This window comes from Adiantum capillus-veneris, chromosome 14 (assembly GCF_014529385.1).
Source record: "Adiantum capillus-veneris isolate H3 chromosome 14, ASM1452938v2, whole genome shotgun sequence".
Taxonomy (NCBI): Eukaryota; Viridiplantae; Streptophyta; class Polypodiopsida; order Polypodiales; family Pteridaceae; genus Adiantum; species Adiantum capillus-veneris.
The window spans coordinates 139515468-139537965 of record NC_140944.1 but is presented as its reverse complement, the minus strand read 5'-3'; the positions used below and the strand labels follow the sequence as shown (position 1 = coordinate 139537965).

The 22498-nt window shown below is 46.1% G+C and overlaps 1 protein-coding gene across 7 annotated transcripts in view; it reads left to right on the top strand.

Moving 5' to 3' along the window:
- Positions 1-22498, top strand: part of LOC147443237 (uncharacterized) — a 167851-nt gene that overhangs the window by 87455 nt on the left and 57898 nt on the right. For 5 of the 7 annotated variants that reach the window (XM_086529146.1, XM_086529145.1, XM_086529142.1 and 2 more), the window contains 2 exons: positions 18674-18736; positions 18874-18918. The exons of 1 other annotated variant lie outside the window; for it this stretch is intronic. In XM_086529146.1, the coding sequence (XP_086385272.1) occupies positions 18674-18736; positions 18874-18918 (108 nt within the window). The remainder of the gene's footprint in view (positions 1-18673; positions 18737-18873; positions 18919-22498) is intronic. One more of the 7 variants, XM_086529143.1, reaches the window with a different exon arrangement.

Sequence of the window (22498 nt, the reverse complement as noted above, 5' to 3'; positions counted from 1 at the left end):
GCCAAAGCTTTGTCCGAGGTTTGTGGAACTGAAACTGCGAACATATCCTCTCGAGTCTCTCCAATGCTGCATAGGCTCTGGTCAATCGCGTATTTGCTGCACGCCTCAAGGAAAATACTGGACCATTGAAAACCACCCCAAGATAAGTGTATGTATCTGCATACTCCATAATCTCTCGAGCATATGTAAAAGTGGGGGCGGACCTCCTTACCCACTGCGCCGTGGTGTTAAACACCGTTACCTTGGTCTTACCAAGGTTCACAGACAATGCATGGTCCCATGCAAATACATGCAATGCATCCAAATGACGTTGGATCCCCTCTGGAGAATCTGAGATCAGCACAATATCATCAGCATATGATAGCAACGGAATCCATGTCCCTGCAGGCTGAGCACCTCTATCACCCTCTATCTGTACATAATCTGAAAACTCATCTACATATATCCCTAAAAAAGAAAGAGAGAGAGAGAGAGAGAGAGAGAGAGAGAGAGAGAGAGAGAGAGAGAGAGAGAGAGAGAGAGAGAGAGAGAGAGAGAGAGAGAGAGAGAGATGAAAATGACCTATGAGACCAACAAGTTACATTCTCGTGGATCCATCGTCATCTGCACTCTGGATGTCGAGAGAGTATGGCTCGAATCCTCTCCTGTAGTCTTCGTCGATGCTGTGTAGCCCCTCTCCTCAATCGTGGCCGTCTGGATCTCCGTAGCTCCAGTGCTTGGTTGATGAGAGTGCCGGTAGTGGTCGAATGAGTGTGGGCCGAGCTCTGCAGTGATGGCTGCTCCTCTGGCTGTCCCATATCTAGCAAAAAGAAATATGTAATCCGTCTTTGGGACTCTCTCTAGCTCTCCCCAAAAAAGTATCTCTATATCTGTGTAACTCAAGTAGATATAGCCCAAGACATCTCTGATCCTCATAACTCATGACCCTAGAGAAAGGACCGAAACCCTCTCTGAATAAGCAGTGGAAACGGCCCCGAATCTCATTGTACACTGTGCAATGACTTATGTAATGTAGCTCTGTCTCTGGCTTTATGCGGCATATCGTGTTGTCTGTTGGTATCCCTGTGAATTTGCCAGTCTCAATCTCCAGCTGATGTGAGGATGTGCGTTTTTGACCAATGGCACACCGCAAACCATGAGACATGTGTATCCATGTAGTTGGGTCGAATCACAAACCCATCTCCTTAGAGGTGGAGAACATGCTCTCTATAGAAAGCCATCTTCGGGCCCAACTCTTGTGGCGGCTCTATCCATGTCCTCCTGGTATCCAACTGGCTAAGGTCTCGACGAATGAGTCTAGTAATTTCCACCCGTGTAAGAGACATCGAGAGTGTTTGAAGAGAGTACTGGAAAGGGGGCAGCCTGTCCATGGTGAAGCCGTGCATCTGAAACCATGATGTCATCTGTGCATACCAGCATGAAGTGTCCCCCTAAAGAGCTAACTGCCTGGAAGACTCAAGGGCCAATCCAGCATATTTGTCTCTAGTAGTATCCCACAAGCTGTGCACAAAGGAGACTGATCTGGTAAGCGTGGGGTACGGAGGCCTTGGCTCTGATCAGTCGAGAGATCACAGATACCAAGGGCCTCTCCATACGTCTCCAACCATCTTGGCCTACAGAAGGTCCCGATATTTGCACCGCATACAACATAGCTGAGGCTACTAAAGTATCAAAGAGCCATAACTTTGTCCGAGGTTCCTGGAACTGAACCTTCGAACACATCCTCTCCAAGCCTCCCAAGGCTGCATAAGCTCTACTCAGTCTAGTCTCTGCTGCTCTCCCCAAAGAAAACGTTGGCCCAATGATGACATTGCCAAGGTAAGTGTATGCATCTGTATACTCTACAATTTTCTGACCGTATGTGAAAGTCGGTGCTGATCTCCTGATCCACTGTGATGAGAGAGAGAGAGAGAGAGAGAGAGAGAGAGAGAGAGAGAGAGAGAGATATGAATGAAATGAAATGTTATATCAACGTCTTCAAAAGGTCAAAGTGACCTATGAGACCATAAAGTTACAATGCGGTGTATCTGATACAAAGTCAGATTAACAAAATAAATTAAACTAGGATAATAAAATATAAATACTGCGGAATCCTAAACTGAGCTGCTAGGTGTGAAAGGTGAAAGGCGTGAAATGTGTGAACTAAGCAGTACAGTGTGTAGACAATATGGGAGGGAAGTAGAGATCCATCTTCATCTGCACTCTGGACGACGAAAAAGTAGGCTCGAATCCTTTGCTGTAGCCTCCTTCGAAACTGTGTAGCTCCTCTTCTCCATCGGGGTCGTCTAGATCTCCCTAGCTCCAATGCTCGGTCTATGAGAATGCCACACACACACACACACACAGAGAGAGAGAGAGAGAGAGAGAGAGAGAGAGAGAGAGAGAGGGAGAGAGGGAGAAATGAAATGAAATTTTATATTAACATCTTCAAAAGGCCAGAATGACCTATGAGACGAAACTGATACAAAAGTGGTGAATCTGTTACAATGTCTGGGTACCTTAGTACTAAAGTACTAAGTGTAAAAAGTGTGAAAGTGTGAAAATAAATGTGAAAAACTAAATACAAAGTATTAAATAAACTTCTTAGGAGGATTCTGGGTGTCTGGCTAGAATGCTTCTAATCCTTTGTTGTAGTCTCCTCCGGTGAAGTGTGCTTCTGCATCTCGGTCGTGGTCGTCTCGATTTCCTAAGCTCAATCGCCCTGTCAATGAGGGTGCCTTTGGTATGAATGTGGGTACTCCTTTGTGCTGGCTGCTGGCCTCTTGCTTCTCCTTCCACTCCTGCTTCTCTCGATCTGAAGAAATCTGTGATCTGCCTCTGAGGCTGTAGTGCTCTTTGTCTTCTCATTAGATTATCCCTGTGCCGATGTAGTTCCAATAGGTACAAGCCTAAGCATCTTTGATCTTGGTATTGCATGACTCTATCAAGAGGTCGAAACTTGAAAGCCTTCTTTAAATAGGCAATGGAAGCGCCCACGTATCTCATAGTATAGAGTGCAGTGGCATATGTAGTGTAATTCTGTCTCCGGCTCCATTCGGCATAACTTGCAAATTCTGCTCTCAGGTGGGATTCCCCTAAATCTGCCAAATTCAATTTCCAATTGGTGTGAGGATGTACGAATCTGACCAATAGCACATCTCAAACCATGAGACAGGTGGGTATCCATGTAGCTCGGCGAATCACAAATCCATCTTCAGATAGCTGTAGGAAGTTTTCTTTGTAGTCGGCCATCTTCGTGCCCAATTCTTGTGTAGGGTCTACCCATGTCCTCTTAGTATCCAAGTGTATAAGATCCTGACGAATAATCTCCGTTCGTGTAATTGCCAGTGATGGAGCCTCAAGAGAGTATTGGAAGGGGGGTAATCTTTCCATACTGAACCTGTGTCTCTGAAACCACGAGGACACTTGTGCATACCAGCATGATGTATCCCCTTTCATTGCTAATTGTCGAGAGGATTCGAGGGCCAGTCTAGTATATCGGCAATTATTTGTATCCCACAAACCATGTATAAAGGACACTGATCTGGTAAGAGCTTCAATTTCTATCGGAGGGGCAGCTAGTTCCGCTTGGGTAATCGCGTGTGGTACGGAGGCCTTGGCTCTAATCATTCGGGAAATCATAGATACCAAAGGTCTCTCCATTAACTTCCAATTATCCTGATCCACAGATGGTCCCCAAATCTGGACCCCATAAAGCATAGCCGAAGCCACCACAGTATCAAAGAGCCAAAGTTTTGTTAGTGGTTCCTGAAACTGCACTGGTGAACACATCCTCTCCAACCCTCCCAAGGCCGCAGAGGCTCTAGACAATCTAGCATCCGCTGCTTTCTTAAGAGTAAACTTCGGTCCTGCAAATACCACCCCAAGGTATGTGTATGCATCTGTGTACTCTACTGTATCCTGGCCATATGCAAATGTAGGTGCCGATCTCCTAACCCACTGCGGTGTGGTGTTAAACACCATAACTTTGGTTTTACCCAAGTTTACCGACAGTCCACTGTCCTCCGCGAATTTATGTAATGCATCTAGCTGCCTGTGCATTCCATCTGGTGATTCTCCTATAAATACAATATCATATGCATACAACAACAAAGGGATCCATGACCCTGCAAGTTGAGCACCTCTGTCACCCCTCTGTAATCTGATACCTCATCTATGTACATACCAAATAAAGTAGGGGACAGTGGGCATCCTTGCTTTACTCCAATGGTGGAATGAACAATGTCGGAATCCCCTTCTGGAGTACGTACATACCCAGTTACTGACCCGTATAAGGCCATGATCCCCCAAATAATCTCTTTGCGGACCCCTAACTCTTGCATCCTGCGCATCAATCTGGCCCTTGGTACTGTATCAAAAGCTTTCCGAAAATCCACAAAGCAACAATACATCCTTCTCCCGTATGCTCTTCCTTCCTCAATAATGGCTCTGAGCGTAAGAATATGATCTAAAGTGGAATAACCCCTTCTGAATCCAGCTTGTCCTGTTGCCCTTATGCCCTCATTCTGTGCCCATCTACTCAATTTTGGTTCAAGAATGGATGCATACAGTCGGGTCAATGTGTGATCTACCATAATGGTACGGTAGTTCCCGCGTATCATAGGATCCCCTGACTTGAAAATAGGTACGATAGTAGATAATTCCAAGATTCAGGTAATCCTTCACACATGACCCGATTAAACAGACGAGCAAGGACTTCTGAAAGTAGATCCCTTGCATGGATCAGATGTCCTGCTACTAAACCATCATGATCATATGCTCTTCTTGTCTTCATCTTATCAATGGCTTTTTTCACCATTTTCATAGTAAAGAAAGTACTAGTAGCAGGGCATGGCTCTAGGGGATCTGGTAGTGGAGGCTGTCCAGAAATCATATATAATGATGTTACATATTGACCCTAAATCTCAGGAGAAGTAATCGTCGGAGGCGGTGAGTGCTCGTGAAATAAGCGCCAGGGCTCATGTGAGTCCTGACACAAGAGCTGATATAAATCCTTCTCGAGATTGGCTGAAAATGCCCTTTTCTTGCGACGTACTATACGCCGAAGAGAAATCCGAGACTGCTTATATGTGATGATCCCAAGTGTAAGCTCTTTCTGGACCTGGGTTCTCGTCTCTCTGCATTCCTCGTCATACCAACTGTTTTGAGGCATGTTCCCAGATCGTCTCTTCTGATCAGGTTGAGTATGTGGGTATGCCTCTTGTGCTGCTCCATGTAGTATCTGTGTTAACTGAGAAGTAATCTCCTCTACAGTATATACTGGCTCGGCTGCCCACATCCTATTATAGATCTTTTCCACATAGACTGAATCAGTCTCTGGCGTGAAAGTATATCTTGTGTGTGTCTTCTTCCTTTGTACTTGAGAGGCATTGTATTGGAAGGAGATTGATAAGGTCAAGAGAGCGTGATCCACTGCAATCCCCACTGGTCTGGGTCCCACCTTAAAGTCCTCGATACTAGAAATAAAGCTTAGTGAAGTCATGACATAATCCACTGTACTGGCCCCATGCCTGTGCGGGAAGCATGTGAATCCCCCAGATAACGGGAAATTCTCTAGACCATTAAGTATGGCCAAACCATGTATAGTTGCCATCTCCATGAGATGTCTCCCATATTCAGTGTGTTCTTTATCCTGTGAGTTTCTAGTAAGCCGCCTCTATGATAAATCCACTTCTCTGAGCATTTCCTCAGAAGTATCATAGAATACTGCTTGAGAGTTGGCCGTTCTGGCATTAAAGTCTCCTAAGAGAACGATGTCTTCATCTCTAGAGAACTCCCATATGTCATTATTCAATATGGAGAAAGGGGACTGTCCTTTAGGTGAGGAGTAGACTGAGGTACTTGGAGGGAAGTAGCATATAGCGATATATAGAAATCTACCTGTCTTGGCTCTCATTCTCACCCACATATACCTTGCTTGCTCATCTTTCTTGATAATCTGTAGTAGTGGTTTCAGCTCCTCTTTAAATAAGACTGCTACTCCTCTAGAACCCCGGCTACCCTATAGAGATCTCTTGTCTGGTCGACCAGCTGTTTCCCATAAATAACCATTCGCATGTGGCATACGCTGTCTTCAAAGGCACCTACATCTAGCCTATATGATCCAAGGTTGTAAGGTACGTAGTATTCGGTACGTGTTCGGTACGTACTGTACGTTGTACCGTATGGATTGGGCCATAAGGTACGTAAAATTCGTAGTATATTTTTTAAAAGCTAAAAATACAAAGAATTTCAAATTTATATACAACCTATCTAGTTTAAAAACACTACACAATACTTAAACATAGCCACAACTTTCAAAAAACACTTGAAATCACCCCACAAGTTAAGTAACCGTTAGATAACTCTGCAACATAATTAACGCACACTTCCAAGTTGAATACAAAACTTACAATCTTTCGCGAGGTCAGGACTCTAGAGTGCCTCCTTGCAGACTCCAAACACAAAGGGAGGGAGGGAAGGAGGGAGGGAGAAAGAACCTTATCGGTGGCGGCAAATCCTTCCTTGGTCTCTGTGCAGACACTGTGCAGAGACTCTGTTCTACTCTCTGATTCTCTGTTGTGATAATAACCATTATAGGATAGGTGGACTTATTAAAGGCCTCGCCCACCTAATCCGACCACGGGGAATAGGCACCGTCGGCGTTTTTTTTTTCCAGAGGTTTTTTTTTCCAGAGGTTTTGTTTGTTTGTTTCCCCCCCCCGCGGGTACGTACGAACGTACCGTACGGTACGGAACCATACCGTACGTACGTACGGAAACAACCTTGATATGATCCATTACAATTCCACGCCGCTATCCGGAGCGTCGCCCCATAGGTTTCGCATCGTCATGCTGAGTGCTTTTCCAGAACCACTACTTTCCCTCCTCTATAAAAGGCGATTTTCCCTTTTTCTCTTGCTGCCCTGATCTCTGGCATCAACTCTTGCATGTGTGCCACTTGTGCCAATGTAAGGTCATCTCCCAGGAAAATACCGGTTTTCTTAAGAGTTGGCCTCTTCTTTAGAAATTCTTTCCTTATTTCTATATTTAGGAAGCGGAGAATAAGTGCCCTATCCTTTACGTTTCCTTCTCATCGATTCCTTTCTTGCCCACTCTCCATACACTTGTGTGAGTAGGCTTTGTGATGCCCATGCGTTGTAGCAGTTCTTCACTTCTTCATCTACGTTCTCTTTGTCTTTGACTCCTGTGACCCGCACATGCAGAGCCCGATTCTTCCTTTTCTGCTCTTCCTCAATGGTCATATTAATAATGGTAGAAGTAGGTGTGGTCTCGAGCATCTGGGCCTTCCCTTTCTTTGCATCCTCTATCCATTTCTCTGCTTCATCAACCTTTTCTTGTGTCTTAAAAAGACGTTCTGCCCATGAAGATACCGTTTTCGATTTCTGTTCATCTCCTTCCCGTAGAGCTTTCATCTGATCCTTCATGTCCTCGAGCTCCTTCAGCACCGAAGGTTGGTCGTCTCCCTTCTCCTTAGTTGCAGATTTGCAAGCCGCCAGTTCTCCTTTTAGCTCCTCGATTATTGCATCTTTATCCCCCATGTGCTTTTCCATATTTGTTCTCCATGCTTCAAAACATGCTACTGCCTCATCGAGTTTCTTTTGCATAACGCATTCTGTTACATTTACTTCGGCCTTGATTAGGTTTCGTAATTCCGTTTTCAAGATCTGAATCTCCTCATTCTGTATCCCCTGGATCTCTCTCCTTAGTTCTCTCATCATGTCTCCATACATGGAGTTCCTGTAGCTCTCAGCGCTCGCGTGCATTTCCTTCCTGATGTCATCCCTCATATAGTTTAGCTCTGATTTGAGCATCACCTGGACCTTCTCCATCATTAGTTCATCATGTATCCTGGAGGTTTTCCCCACTCGTAAGGATCCTGGTGATAGAATAGTATCTCTGTTGCTTCGTTTAAATGTAGCTGTTGTTTTTTTTGGGGTGGTGTAGCTATCTACACCCGGCCCTTCCCCTTCGGTAGGCGGATCCATCGAACCTGAGCCACAAACGTGGGGTAGGGTACTAGGGTGAAACTAACTCACACACAATCACAATCAAGCTTCCAGAGCGGTTCAGAATGCCGATAGAAATACGTTTTTTTTAATTTTTTATTTTAAAGCTCGTATGAATAGCCGCCTTGTATGCTTTGAAGCAACTTGCGTTCTATTTTGGTTGTAGTGCACAGAGCCTAGACACATGAAAAAAACCGAGCGAGCGAGGCATGCACGCCTTCCAGGGCAAACTTAAAAATTTACCTTAAGGCTTAAAAAATCTCTTTAAACTTGAACGTAAGAGCTATTGACTTTCTACGCGTAGATGAAGGGGGGTGCCGGGGCGTGCGTAGGACTGCTGAGCACCAGCACGTAGGACTGCGCGTGGGACTGCTGGGCATAGGACTGCTCGCGTAGGCCTCAGCCTCAGCAGGAGTACCCAACATCAGCGCGTGCAGGTCTCAGGGCAGCGCGAGCGCGAGCATCAGGGCAGAGAGAGAGAGAGAGAGAGAGAGAGAGAGAGAGAGAGAGAGAGAGAGAGAGAGAGAGAGAGAGAGAGAGAGAGAGAGAGAGAGAGAGAGAGAGAGAGAGAGAAATGAAATGAAATGTTATATTAACGTCTTCAAAAGGCCAAAGTGACCTATGAGACCAGAAAGTTACAATGTGGTGGATGTGATACAAAGTCAGAGTCAAAGTAACAAGATGACAACAATGACAAAAATGAAATGACAAATGTCACAATAAAATACTATGGAATCCTAAACTACTAGGTGTGAACAGCAGCTAGCTGGGATAGCTAGATCACAAGAGATCCAGCATCGGTCACTGGCGGATCTCATCAATCTCCTCCATGGTCAGTAGTCTGACCGGGCATCGTGCATGTCGAGCCAAAGTGATCCGAATCCTCTGATGCAGCCTCTGTCGATGCTGTGTAGTCCTCCGCAGTCGTGGGCGTCTGGATCTTCCAAGCTCAGTCGCTCGGTCGATCAGTGTCCCTCTGGTGTGAGACGACAAGCTTTGCTGTGGTAGTAACTCCTCCGGGTGTCCAGTGACAGCTCTAAAGAAATTTGTGATCTGTCTCTGGGACTGGCTAGCCTCTCCTCTCATCAGGCTCTCTGTGTGTCTGCGTAGCTCGAGCAAAAACAAACCCAAGCATCTCTGATCCTCGTACTGCATGACTCTGGAGAATGGTCCAAAGCCCTCTGTGAACAAGCAATGGAAGCGGCCTCGTATCTCGTAGTAGACAGGGCAGTGGCATGTGTAGTGCAACTCTGTCTCAGGCTCGATGTCACATAGGGGGCATGTCCTAGCCTCTGCTGGTACTCCACTGTATCTCCCAGTCTCGATCCGCAGCTGGTGTGAAGATGTACGTATCTGGCCGATAGCACATCGTATCCCATGAGACAAGTGGGTGTCCATGTATCTCGGCCTCGTCACAAAGCCATCAACCGTAAGCTGGAGGAGATGCTCTCTGTAGAAAGCCATCTTCGTGCCCAGCTCTTGTGTTGGCTGTATCCATGTCCTCCTGGTGTCTAGCCGAGTCAAGTCTTGGCGGATGAGCCTGGTAATCTCGGACTGTGTAAGAGTCAGAGAGGGTGCATCCAGTGAGTACTGGAAGGGAGGCAATCTCTCTATGTTGAACCCATGCGCCTGAAACCATGATGTCATCTCCCCATACCAGCATACTGTATCTCCCTACTTGGCTAACTGTCGAGAGGACTCAAGTGCAAGGCGAGCATATCTGTCTCTGGGAAGTTCCCACACGCGGTGTATGAAGGAGACCGATCTGGTGAGCGCCTCCACCACTAGTGGGGGGGGCAGCTAGCTCTGCTCGAACAATAGCACGTGGTACTGAGGCCTTGGCTCTAATGAGCCGCGAGATCATAGAGACAAGAGGCTTCTCCATGTCCCCCCATCGATCACTGCGGCCTGTCCTCCCGTGATGATCTAATGAAGGTCCCCAGATCTCAGCTCCATAAAGTAATGCAGAAGCCACCAGAGTGTCAAAGAGCCAGAGCTTCGTCCTAGGCTCCTGAAACTGAACCTGTGAACACATCCTTTCCAATCTACCCAATGCTGCATGGGCTCTGGTCAGTCTAGTCTCTGCTGCCCTCCTCAATGAAAATGTTGGCCCACTAAAAACCACTCCGAGGTAAGTGTACGCATCTGTATACTCCACAGTCGCCTGGCCGTATGTGAATGCTGGTGCTGACCTCCTGATCCACTGTGGGGTGGTATTAAATACCATGACCTTGGTTTTACCAAGGTTGACGGACAAACCACCTTCCTGAGCAAACCTATGCAAAGCATCCAAGTGACGTTGCATCCCCTTCGGAGAGTCGGAGATCAACACAATATCATCAGCATATAACACAAGTGGAATCCATGTCCTTGCCAGCTGTGCACCTCTATCACCATCTCTCTCAATGTAGTCAGAAACCTCATCCACATACATACCAAATAGAGTAGGAGAGAGCGGGCAGCCCTGCTTCACCCGAATAGTGGAGTGAATCGGGGTGGATAGACCCTCTGAGGTGCGTACTTGCCCCACTACTGACCTGTATAATGCCATGACCCCCCAGATGAGCTGTGTGGGTTCTCCCATCTGCTGTAATCTGCGCATGCTCTAGGCACTATGTCAAAAGCTTTGCAGAAATCCACAAAGCTACAATAGATCCGTTTCCCACGCGATCTACCCTCCTCAATGATGGCTCTGAGTGTCAAGATATGGTCAAGAGTAGAAAAACCCCTCCTGAACCCTGCCTGGCCGGCTGCGCGTATCCCCTCCCTCTCTGCCCATCTACTCAACTGCTGCTCAAGAATGGATGCGTACAACCGTGCCAATGTGTGTCCAATCATGATAGTGCGATAATTCCCAGGTTCCATAGGGTCTCCCGACTTGAAGATAGGTACGATAGTAGATAGGCTCCAAGTATCAGGCAAGCCCTCACACATGGCACGGTTAAATCATTGCTAGAAGCTCTGCTAGTAGATCTCTGGCATGTGTGAAATGCTCAACCACTAAACCATCATGATCGTAAGCTCTCCCAGTCCTCATCCTGTCAATGGCCTTCCTCACCATCTCTGCGGTGAAAAAAGCACATGTGTGTGGGCATGGATCGGGGGGGTCGGGAAGGGGGGGCTGCTCAGGAACTGTGTACAGAGATGATGCGTACTGGCCCCAATCCTCTGTAGAAGTGATGACGGGGGGGGGGGGAGAGTGCTCCTGAAAGAGCCGCCATGCCTCACGTGAATCCTGACTCAAGAACAACTGATATAGATCTTGCTCTAGCCGAGCCAAAAATGCCCTCTTCTTCCGCCGCACTAGGCGTCGGAAGTCAATCTGTGACTATCTGTGAGTGGTGTCCCCCAAAAGCACCTCGCTCTGAAGTCTAGCTCTAGTGTCCCGGCATTCCTCATCATACCAACTGTTCTGGGGCATGCTCCCCGTACGGCGTCTCTGCTCAGGCTGGGTATGTGGGTATGCCTCTGAGAGAGAGAGAGAGAGAGAGAGAGAGAGAGAGAGAGAGAGAGAGAGAGCTCTTTATGAACGTCTCCTAGAGGCCAAACTCAACATATGAGACAAAACCATGTACATGTGTGTATCCTCTAGGTATTCAAAAAAGGATAAAAGTGTTGAAAAAGAGTTGAACTAAAGTGATACAAGACTAGAGGTGAGGTTGTTAGGTGCAGCGGAATGATTGTTTGCGCTTTGCTCAAGACGAGTGCTCCGAACTGTGCTCAAGATTCCTTTTGTGCTTAGGGAATGTAGAGCCTTCCGTTCTTAATGAGAGAATGCTATGATCACAAACAAAGTGAATGAACATTGTGTGTGCAAGTGTATGAGACTGAGAGATAGAGAGAGAAGAGAGATACGACACCAGAGACGTAAAACCCTCCTCCGAAGGCCCCACTCTCGTCGGCGAGAGTGGTCTACTTATGATTGCACAAACTGGTACAATGATGATGCATGGAAACTGATGCAACTTGGGACTATTGCGGTGACAACGATGGGGATGCGATCTTCTATCTGCTAAAAATCTGGGACTGTTTCGGGTGGCTGAAATCTCTGTTTTGGCTGCGTTTCTGAGGGCTGAAAATGGGGATCTTCTGCAATGTCTGGGGGCTGAATCTGCTACTGTCTTGAATGCTGAAAACGCTGCTGCCAATGCTTCAATTAAGCCCGAAGATGAAAACGCTAGCAGATTTGGTTAGCGCTAGCAAAAACGCTAGGCAATCTGGAAGTTGGCGATGACGGCAAAGTGGAAAACGCCGGGGTCAGGGGGAGGTGGTGACGAAGTCCAAAAGCGCTAGCTTGTAGGGTTGGTGGAAAACGCCAAGTCTGATGGGTCCTTGATGGTTCTTGCTGAGAAGGTGCCAGTTGAGCGTGGAGCTCCTGTTGCCGCTTTTGCCAGAAAGTGCTAACTTTGGTTTGCTTATATATTAACTTAGCAAAATTGCCCTACCTACTTTTGTTGGAAAGTCACTTAAAAGTAATTAGTGAAAAATACCAAAAATAGGGGAAATAGGCTAAATGCACTGGAAAATTCCCCTGACTGGATCTGATGGATTCTGAAGGGAATACTGATGATCATGCTGTGTGCAACTAGAGGATATGCACCTATACCAAGTGATTGGGCATGCACGGTCTACGAATAGACTCACAAAAGTGCCAGATCACTTCTAATCTAAACTGACTGGACTGACTGAACCCTGATCATACTGTAGCTTATCCACGGACACATAGGGTTGGACGTGTCACGTGACAGAGGTGGTACAGTGCTGCAGTAATCAGATAAGAGGTGGGGTAATACCCGTGCCAGTATATGGAGGGGATGGAGCTCTATCTCTAGTAGATGTGAAACTATATGCTCAGGGGGTACAATGATGAGATGTAATCTAGCTCCATCCGGTAGAAAACTGAGGGTGTAGGATATCATGCATAGGAGGGTAGGGTGTGTAGAGCCCCTATAGTATGGCAGCCGGGTCAGAGAAGACTTGTTGCATCTCTCTCTGTCTGGCTTGCTCATGCTGTGTCCGAGTCTGGTAGATCTCCCTCTGGTGTGCTCGTCGAGGATGATATCCCTCTGCTCTGGATCGTCTTCTGGCTCGGATCACATTTGCCTGCTGGAGAGTGACCCCTCTCTGTGTAGTCGTAGCAAGTGGTGGTGGTGTGGCTCGATGAAAGAAATCTGTAAGCTGGCACTGTCTACTCCCACTAGATGACTGTAGTGTTAGGTCTCTATGTCTCTGAATCTCAAGGAGAAAGTGCCCAAGCTATCTCTGATCTTTGGACTCCACAAGCTCGTGCAGGTTGCCCTGAAAACAGGGCAGGGTAGCGGCTGCAGATATCCTGGTAAGCTCAGCATCTACAAACATAATGCTCCTCGCTCTCCGCCTCTGCTGTACATACCCTACATATCCTTTGGTCTCTGGGAGTATGTGATGCTCGGCCTGTCTCAATCTCCAATGTGTGTGATGAAACTCTAAGCTGTCCAATGGCTACTCTGGCACTGTGTGACATGTAAACATCCATGTATCTAGGCCTCTGGATGAATCCATCCTCTAACGTAGTCAAGAACTGATCCCTGTAGTACAACATCTTAGGTGGAAGAAGCTGTCTCGGTGTGATCCATGTCTCTCTCTGATATACAGATGCCAGAGATCCTGTATGAGGACCCGATTCCACTATGCATGAGAGAGGCGAATGAATGGTGAGTCGGGGTCATACTGAAATGGTGGTAGCTGCTCGATATCCAAGCCATGTGTGCTAAACCACTCTGTCATCTGTGCATACCATGATCCACTCTCTCCAGTCTCGCAGCTAGCTGGCGGGATGCCTCAAGTGTTCTGTATGATAATCTATCCGATGGAAGCTGTTGCACTCTCTGGATGACGCATACTGTCTGGAAAAGGGCCTCTACTAGCATAGGCGGTGCAGCTAGCTCTGCTCTGATGATCTTCTAAAGGCTAAAATGACCTATGAGACCAAAGTGGGTCTCAAGAGCCTGAGGGGTACATATGCAAAAGGTGGGTATGTATAGAAAGATACAAAATGGCAGATATGTGTGTGAGAAACCGGAGATGGCTCAATGGGTCAGTGCATGATCGTGTCGATGTCCTCCATGGTGAGAGTCTGCATAGGGTGTCTCCCATGTCTCTCCTTTGTTGCAACATCCTTTGGTGATGGGAGCATCCCCTCATCCTGGGCTTGGATCTCCCTAGCTCTGTTGCTCGATCGCTCAGTATACCTCCGTTACTGATATGTCGGGTATCCCTCCTCTCTAGCTACTCTTGTCTTTGCTCAATCTCTGGGTGTAAGAACACCATGATCTGTCTTTGGGCGTGTCTCTCGGTCTGTGAGCCTTTCTCTCATAGTAACCTTGCTCGATGTCACTGAATCTCCAGTAGATAAGAGTCCAAGACTCATAACTCTAGATAGAAGCCCAAAACCCTCTCTAAAGAGGCAATGAAAGCGGCCATGTATCCCATAGTAAGTTGTACACTAACATATATATTGGAGCTTTGTCTGTGGCTCTCTCTGACACAAGTGGCACAACCCGGCCTCAGCTGAGATTCCTCAAAATCAGCCAGTCATAATCTCCAACTGGTGTGATGATGTCCGATTGTGTCCTATAGCACGTCGTAAGCCATGGGACAAGTAAGTGTCCATGTAGGTAGGCCTAGATAAGAACCCATCCTCTGTGAGCTAGAGAATATGCTCTTTGTATGTAGTCATCTTCGTGTCCATCTCCTGTATAGGTTGTATCCATGTCCTCTACATATCCAGCTGAAACAGATCCTGTCGTATAAGTCGAGTGACCTCCCTCCATGCTAGAGAGTGAGAGAGGGTGCATCTAGAGAATACTAAAAGGGGGGCAGCTTTTCCATAGAGAAACCATGTAGCTCAAACCATGTTGCTATTTGTGCATACCAACATGATGTATCTCCCTATGCTGTCAAGTGCTGCGAGGACTCCAAAGCCAGTCGAGCATAACGATCTCGTGGGAGCTCCTATAAGCTGTGTATGGATGCCACTGGTCTCATAAGATCATCCACGGAACACCACACCAAAGGAGGGGCAGAAAGCTCTGCTCGGATGATTGCATGGGGAACCAAGGCCTTAGCCTTGATCATCCTATGGAGATCATGGAGATAAGTGGCCTCTCCATGTCTCTCCACCCATCTGTATATCCATGCTGACAACTATGATGATCTACTTGAGGGTCCCCATATTTGCACTCCATATAGCATAGCTGAGGCAGCTAGAGTATCAAAAAGCCATAGCTTAGTGTGAGGTTCCTGGAACTGAACCTGTGAACGTATCCTCTCCAAACCTCCCAAAGCTGCGTATACTCTAGTCAGTTTTGACTTTAATACTCACAAAAAACTCGTTTTGAAGACCATTCAACCTTGCTATGACTAGATGATGAGAGAGAGAGAGAGACTCGAGAGAGGGAGAGGGAGAGGGAGAGATTTGAGAGAGTGGGAGGGAGAGGAAGAGAGCTTGAAGGCCTAAAGCCTTGAGCCTTGAGAAAGAGAGTCTTGAGAGGGAGAGATCTTGGGAGAGGTGAGAGGGAGAGAGCTTGAGCCTTGAGGATTAGCTTGTGGAGAGAAAGGGGAGGGGGTGCATTTTATGAGTCCTTGAGGCCTTGCACACTTCAAAAAGAAGCCCAAACATTTACTTCAATTTTTTCAATTTTTGCCAAATTTGTTTGTAGCCATTGGCCGTTCTAGGGGAATTCCGGAACGTTCCGGGGCTTTCCGGAACGTTCCGGAACGGCCATTCCGGTTTGCACTGGCCACCCGAAACGTCAGACGTTCCGGGACGTTTCGGAACGTTCGAGAAGGGAACTGCCCCCCGGAACGCCGGAACGGGGGCTAGGGGGCGTTCCCCGGTAACTATGACTGTAATAAAATTGGTGATATGTACACTGGTGAATGGTGAAGAAACCGTGGCACGACTGATGCTCCGATGATGGTGGGGGCAGATAGGAAAGCGGTTACGAGGATGGGGACCACGCATATGGGGGGAGATAGGGACCATACCCTGGATGAGGGTACATCTGTTACGGCACGCCGGCGCCATGAGCAACAGGTAGAGGGGAGGCAATGTGAGGGGCAATGGGGGGCGGGTGATTGATAGCCTCGAAAACCACCGAAAGGCGAAGCATAATGTCACGAGGGTGGCTGTGAGAAAGAGGCGACAGATGGGCCCCCAAACTAAGATGAAGGTGAAGCCAGATGTGGAGACCTGTTGTCACCGGCTTCTCTCCCCCAAACTAAGATGAAGGTGAAACAAGACGTGGAGACCCTATTGTCACCGGCTTCTTTACACCATGGGAAATAGATGGAGTTTCTATAATGCCTGTGGTGGTGCTGCCACAGTAGCAACACTAGTATTGACAGTAGTAAGCAATGCATCAGATGGGAAAACTACAATTGAATGTGCACAAGTACATGAAGGACATACATTAGTTACTACTGGAGGGAGCTACTGGACAGACGCCAGATACTTGGCCTCTCTAAGTTGCACATGTAAAGTGCTGACTACACTTTTGAGATTTTTCATTTGTCTATTCAGAATTGTAATGCGATCCTGGGACTGTGTGCGATCAATACATCTTTGTCCATGACTCTGAATGTTGCTCCGTACCTCCCTTTGCATCCTTTCATAAACAGCACGATGTAGCCGGTCAGTACCCTGCAATGTGAGCACCACATTGCAATAGTCTGAATGGTTTTTCTATCGATCTCTAAAAGCTTGTCGGCCTAGGACAACAAGTTATGATATTGGTCCCCTAACCGTATCCGCTGCAGACAGATTTGAAAATGTCTTCGTGGTAGCCAAAGGCACATGTGCATTCATCGAACCCATAGCTCTCCCAACATTGTTGAGTTTGCGAGTCACACTGTTGAGCTTGGGAAAAGTGAGCAGTAGCGTGGACATTTTTGCAATTGAGACATGGGTAGGGAGATCTACTCGGAACAGATGATGAAGACCTAGGTGAACCAGCTGTTGCTGAGACAAGACGACCTTCAGAGATGGCTTAGTACTTGCAGATGGTATACCATTTGCAGTGGCGTCTGAGAGAGAGCACCTGGTGGATGAGGCACCTGAATGGTGGCAATATTTTCTGTAAGGTCTTCTTTAGGATGCAGCGAATCTTCTTTTGAATACGCCTCTTTCGACATTTTTTCTGAACGAAGCGCATAATTCGACCTGCTGTTACTGCTACTTGAGGGAGACTCTGATGACTCTTGCTCAAATGGTAGTTGGTGCTCTTTTTTGCGAGTGAGGACCATTGTAATGATGGCAATGAATATCACTTAGATCAATCAGCAAAAATTAGCTAAAACTGTCACAAGTGGCACATTCACACTAACACTAATCGGAGGCTCACTGCTGCTTACGCATACCCTGCTCGCCATCGCTACTCCCTCCCCCCCTCCCTGCCTGTCAGCTCACCCTGCTCCCCCTCCCTGCTGCCTCCTGCCTTGCTCCCGCTGCCCCTGCCCGCCAGCCCTTGTTGCTCACAACCCACTGGCCTCGCTATTTGTTGCCCCCACGCTGCCCCCCTGCCTTTCGCCATCGCTGCTCCTCCCCCCTTCCACTGCTCGCTTCCTCTCTCAATCCCCCCCCCCTTCCCCCCCGGTGGCCGTCAGCTCCCCACTGCCTTCTGCCTTCGCGCTCCCGCTGCCCCTGCCCGCCAGCCTGCGCTTCCCACAACCCGCTGGCCTTGCTGTTCGTTACCCCCGCGCTGCCCCCCTGCCTTTCACCATGGCCGCCCCCTCTTTAGAGAGAAAGTGAAGACGTCCTCGGATCTCATATAAGCAGTGCAATGGCATATGTAATGCTCCTCTGTCTTGAGCTCTTGCCGGCATATCTGACATTTCTGCTTCTCTTGAGGTGTACCTTGTATCTTCCTGTCTCTTTCTCACGAGGTTCGTATATGACCAATGGTACTTCTCAAACCATGTGAGAGATGAGTGTCCGTGCATCTCAGTTGCACAATGAAGCCATCCTCCGTATTATAAATAAAGTGCTCTTGATAGAAGGCTATCTTTGTCCCCAACCTTATGTCATTCGTATATGAGGTATATACTCTCATTCCTTTGATTTTATTCTTGGGTTTTGCTCATCATTGGGCAAAAATCTTTTTTTCGTTTCTAACGAGCGTAATAAATGTTCAAGAAATTAAGATGGCCTGCCCAAAAATTAGAATAAGGATGTGTACGTGAATATGACAATTTTCCTATCTGGTCATCATGCATTACAATCCTAAAGCTGGTGAATGGACCCTGAAATAGACTAGCATGCAAGCTCTTAAAGCACCTATATGAGCCCTGAATTTGTTTGGTGAGGGAAAATGAAAAAAAATGTTTCAAGTTACCACACATGGCTACCAAACACCCGTGCAGTTGCATTGTGTACTGCTTCATAAGAGGTGAGCGAACGCCTGAATTAACACAAAATCTGAGTAGCTCAAGTTTTTGTTTTCATGCAAAGATGACCATGAGTAGCTCAATTCTAGCTAATGGTGTTGCATTGGGTGAAAAGATCTAGGCTGAAAACTATATATATTTGTCTTAACTGGCCTGAAGCTTTTTCAAGCTTAAACAAGTCTGGTGTTCAAGACTCCTCCTTTACTACATGATGAGTTTTCTAAATTGAAAACCTGGCAGAAATTGCGAGAACTTGAGGTAAAGTTCGTGGATTTTGAACATCAGATCAAGCAATTAGGCCAGGTAGCTCTGTTTGTTTTCTATTACTTCTAGAAACATATCAATTTTATGAAGCTTAAGTCTCCTAACACATGTGGTTATTTGAGAGACTCTTCCTTAGCCAGCAAAAGTTGATTTATTGTCAGTAAATTAATCTGCAGGAGAATGCAAAGCTTCTAAAGGAGCTCAATGCAGCATATTCTGAGGTATCAATCACATGTTTCAAAATGAATAGGAGAACTTGATTGATATTTTGATGGATGCAATGGCTCACAATGAATAAGTACACTTTGTACATATTGTCTAGCATTGTTCTTGTGCATGGAATTACCCTTGAGGACACAGAAAGGCTATAATTAAAATAGTACGGTTTTTTAAGTACTTACAGACATGGTGGGATGATGGACACAAAATGGCGCACAATAACTCAATAAAGCAAATGCATACAATTTCATGCTTCTATTAAAGACAAAGGTATAGCATGAAAGGAATCTTTCACAATGATATGAGAGGCACAGGGTATAATCAATCCTCATATCACATACAAAGTCATCATACTGCTACATATTGAAAAGATACTAACGATCTAGGAGAGCACGATACATAGATTGAGCATTATGTTGGAATATGAAACCAAGGTCATCTGAAGGAGTACGAGCGAAAGTGCGACGCGAGAGACAGTGCGAGAAGAAGAGCACGACGATATGGTGAACTCGCTCTACTGTAATGTGTAGAGCATAGTGAGTTCTTATTAGGTTTTAACAAAAGAATATGTGTACATACCTGGCGGCCCGCCCACTTACCTGGGCGACCACATTGGGCTTTATACCCCAACAACCTCCCATTTAAAGTCCAATGTGGTACTTTAAGTGTGAGAGAAGCTACTATATAAGCTAATATACAAGAGATGTAGAGAAGTGATGTACTACCCTACACCTAACTGCTTGCGAAAATGCGCAAAGCTCTCTGAGGGAAGTCCTTTTGTAAGTAGGTCAGCTGGATTTTCTCTGGTGTGAACTTTGACAAGCTGAAGTTGCTTATCCTCAAGCATTTCCTTGATGAAATGATACTTCACATCCACATGCTTTGTCTTTGAGTGATAAACTGGATTGCGAGCCAATTGTATAGCACTTTGACTATCACAATATAACACAGGCATCTCTTCTTTGATTCCCAAATCTGTTACTAGTCGATTAAGCCAAATTGATTCTTTGCATGCCTCTGATGCTGCAACATATTCAGCCTCTGTAGTAGACTGAGTAACACAATCTTGTAATCTAGAATGCCATGATACTGCTCCACCAGCCAATGTAAAGACATACCTTGACGTAGACCTTTGGTTGTCTAAGTCACCTGCATAATCTGAGTCTGTAAAACCCTTTACACTTAGCTCCTGACTCCCATAGCATATACGCATACTCTTTGTAGCTTTCAGGTATCTCAATATTCCTTTCACTGCCTCCCAATGTTTCTTGCCTGGGTTTGACATGTATCGACTTACTACTCCCACTGCAAATGCAATGTCTGGGCGAGTAGCAATCATTGCATACATCAAACTACCCACTGCAGACGCATATGGAATCTTATCCATTTTAGCTTGTTCTTCCTTAGACACAGGACAATCTTGTTTGCTAAGTTTCACATATGGTGGCAATGGAACACTCAGTGCCTTTCCCTTCTCCATATTGAAACGTTGCAAAACCTTGTCAATATACTCTGTTTGAGATAACCAAATCAACTTCTTTGATCTGTCTCTCTCAATGCGCATACCAAGTATATGACTTGTCTCACCCATGTCTTTCATGTCAAACGATTTTGCCATCTTTGACTTCAAAGCTGAAATTTCTTCCAAGTGCTTGCCAGCAATCAACATGTCATCCACATACAAAATAAGGATCAGCCAACTACCATCCTTAGCCTTCTTTGTATATAGACAATGATCGAACTCACTACGTTTGTAGCCTTGAGAAAGCATAAACTTTTGGAATTTATGGTACCATGCCCTCGGTGATTGTTTTAAGCCATAAAGACTCTTTAACAACTGGCATACCCAATCTTCCTTGCCTTTCTCAACAAACCCTTCTGGTTGCTGCATGTAAATTTCCACATCTAAATCACCATGCAAGAACGCTGTCTTGACATCCATTTGGTGCAACACCAAATCTAATATGGCAACCAATGCAAGAAAGCATCTCAATGTAGTCATCTTGACCACCGGAGAGAAGACTTCATCAAAGTCAATGCCTTGTTCTTGCTTAAAGCCCTTGGCAACAAGCCTTGCTTTGTACTTTGGCTGACTATCATGAGCGGTGATCTTATACCTGTAAACCCATTTACAAGGTAGAGCCTTTTTGCCCTGTGGTAATTTAACTAGCTTCCATGTCTTGTTTTTATGCAGAGCTGTCATCTCTGACCGCATGGCCAATTGCCAATTCCCGGAGTCCTTCATTTGCACTGCTTCCTTGTAACATGAAGGCTCATTGCAATCAGTCAACATAACATAGTTCATAGATGGAACAAACCTATTTGGAGGTCGCATGACACGTCTAGATCTACGCACAATAGGTGGCTCAGGCTCAGCCACAACCTGTGGTTCCACTCTATCCTGTCCTTGCTCCTCTTGAGCCTTGACATTTTGTCTTGCACGTGCAGGTCCATCTTCTTGGAAGACAACTCTTCTAATCTCCTCAACCCTCTCTGGTTTAGAATGATATTTGGATTCATTAAAGTGAACATCATTGCTGCGGACAACCTTTCTGGATTCGGGATCCCAAAGTCTGTACCCCATCTCACCAGAATTACCATAGCCTAGAAAGATGCACTTTCTACTCTTTGGCTCAAGTTTGTTCCTAAATTCCTTTGGAACGTGAGTATATGCCTCACAGCCAAAGACTCTGAGATGCTTGTATGAGGGAATTTTGCCTGACCATACCATCTCTGGCACTGAATCCTTCTGCAAAACCTTACTAGGAGATCTATTTACAAGATGAACAGCTGTTGATACAGCTTCAGCCCAAAACCCATTTGGCAGCTGTGCATTAGACAACATACTTCTGACCTTCTCTTGTATGGTCCTATTCATCCTCTCAGCAACACCATTTTGAGGAGGATTGTAAGGAGCAGTAAGTTCACGTTTTATACCTTTTGACTCACAAAAGTCCTGAAAGGCCTTTGAAACATACTCTCCACCATTGTCAGTGCGTAAGCATTTAAGCTTCTTGCCACTCTGATTCTCCACAAGTGTCACAAACGTTTTGAAAACACTAAACGCTTCATCCTTGTGCTTGAGAAAGTAAACCCATACTTTCCTCGAGAAATCATCTATAAATGTCATAAAGTAAGAAGCTCCCTCTAGAGATAGGTTAGGCATAGGTCCACACAAATCACTATGAACAAGTGCCAACTGTGTATCTCTTCTACTGCTTCTATGCTTATGTGGCTGCTGTGTTTGCTTACCATACAGACAATGTTCACAGATTCAAAATCATTAGATGAAAACCCGGGCAAATAACCAGAACAAGACAAGATTTCCATTCCCTTCTTGGACATTGTCCTAACCAGCTATGCCACAAAGAAACGTTCGGCTGCTCGGTTACATTGATTACATTTTTAGAGACATTTGATACATAAATCATGTAAAGTCCTCCAGACTTTACTCCATGTGCTACTGTCATAGAACCCTTGGATATCTTCCACATGTTCTGTCCAAAAATGGTGACGTAGCCAGCATCATCAAGTAAACCTGTGCTGATCAAGCTCTTTATAATTGCGGGAACATGTCTCACA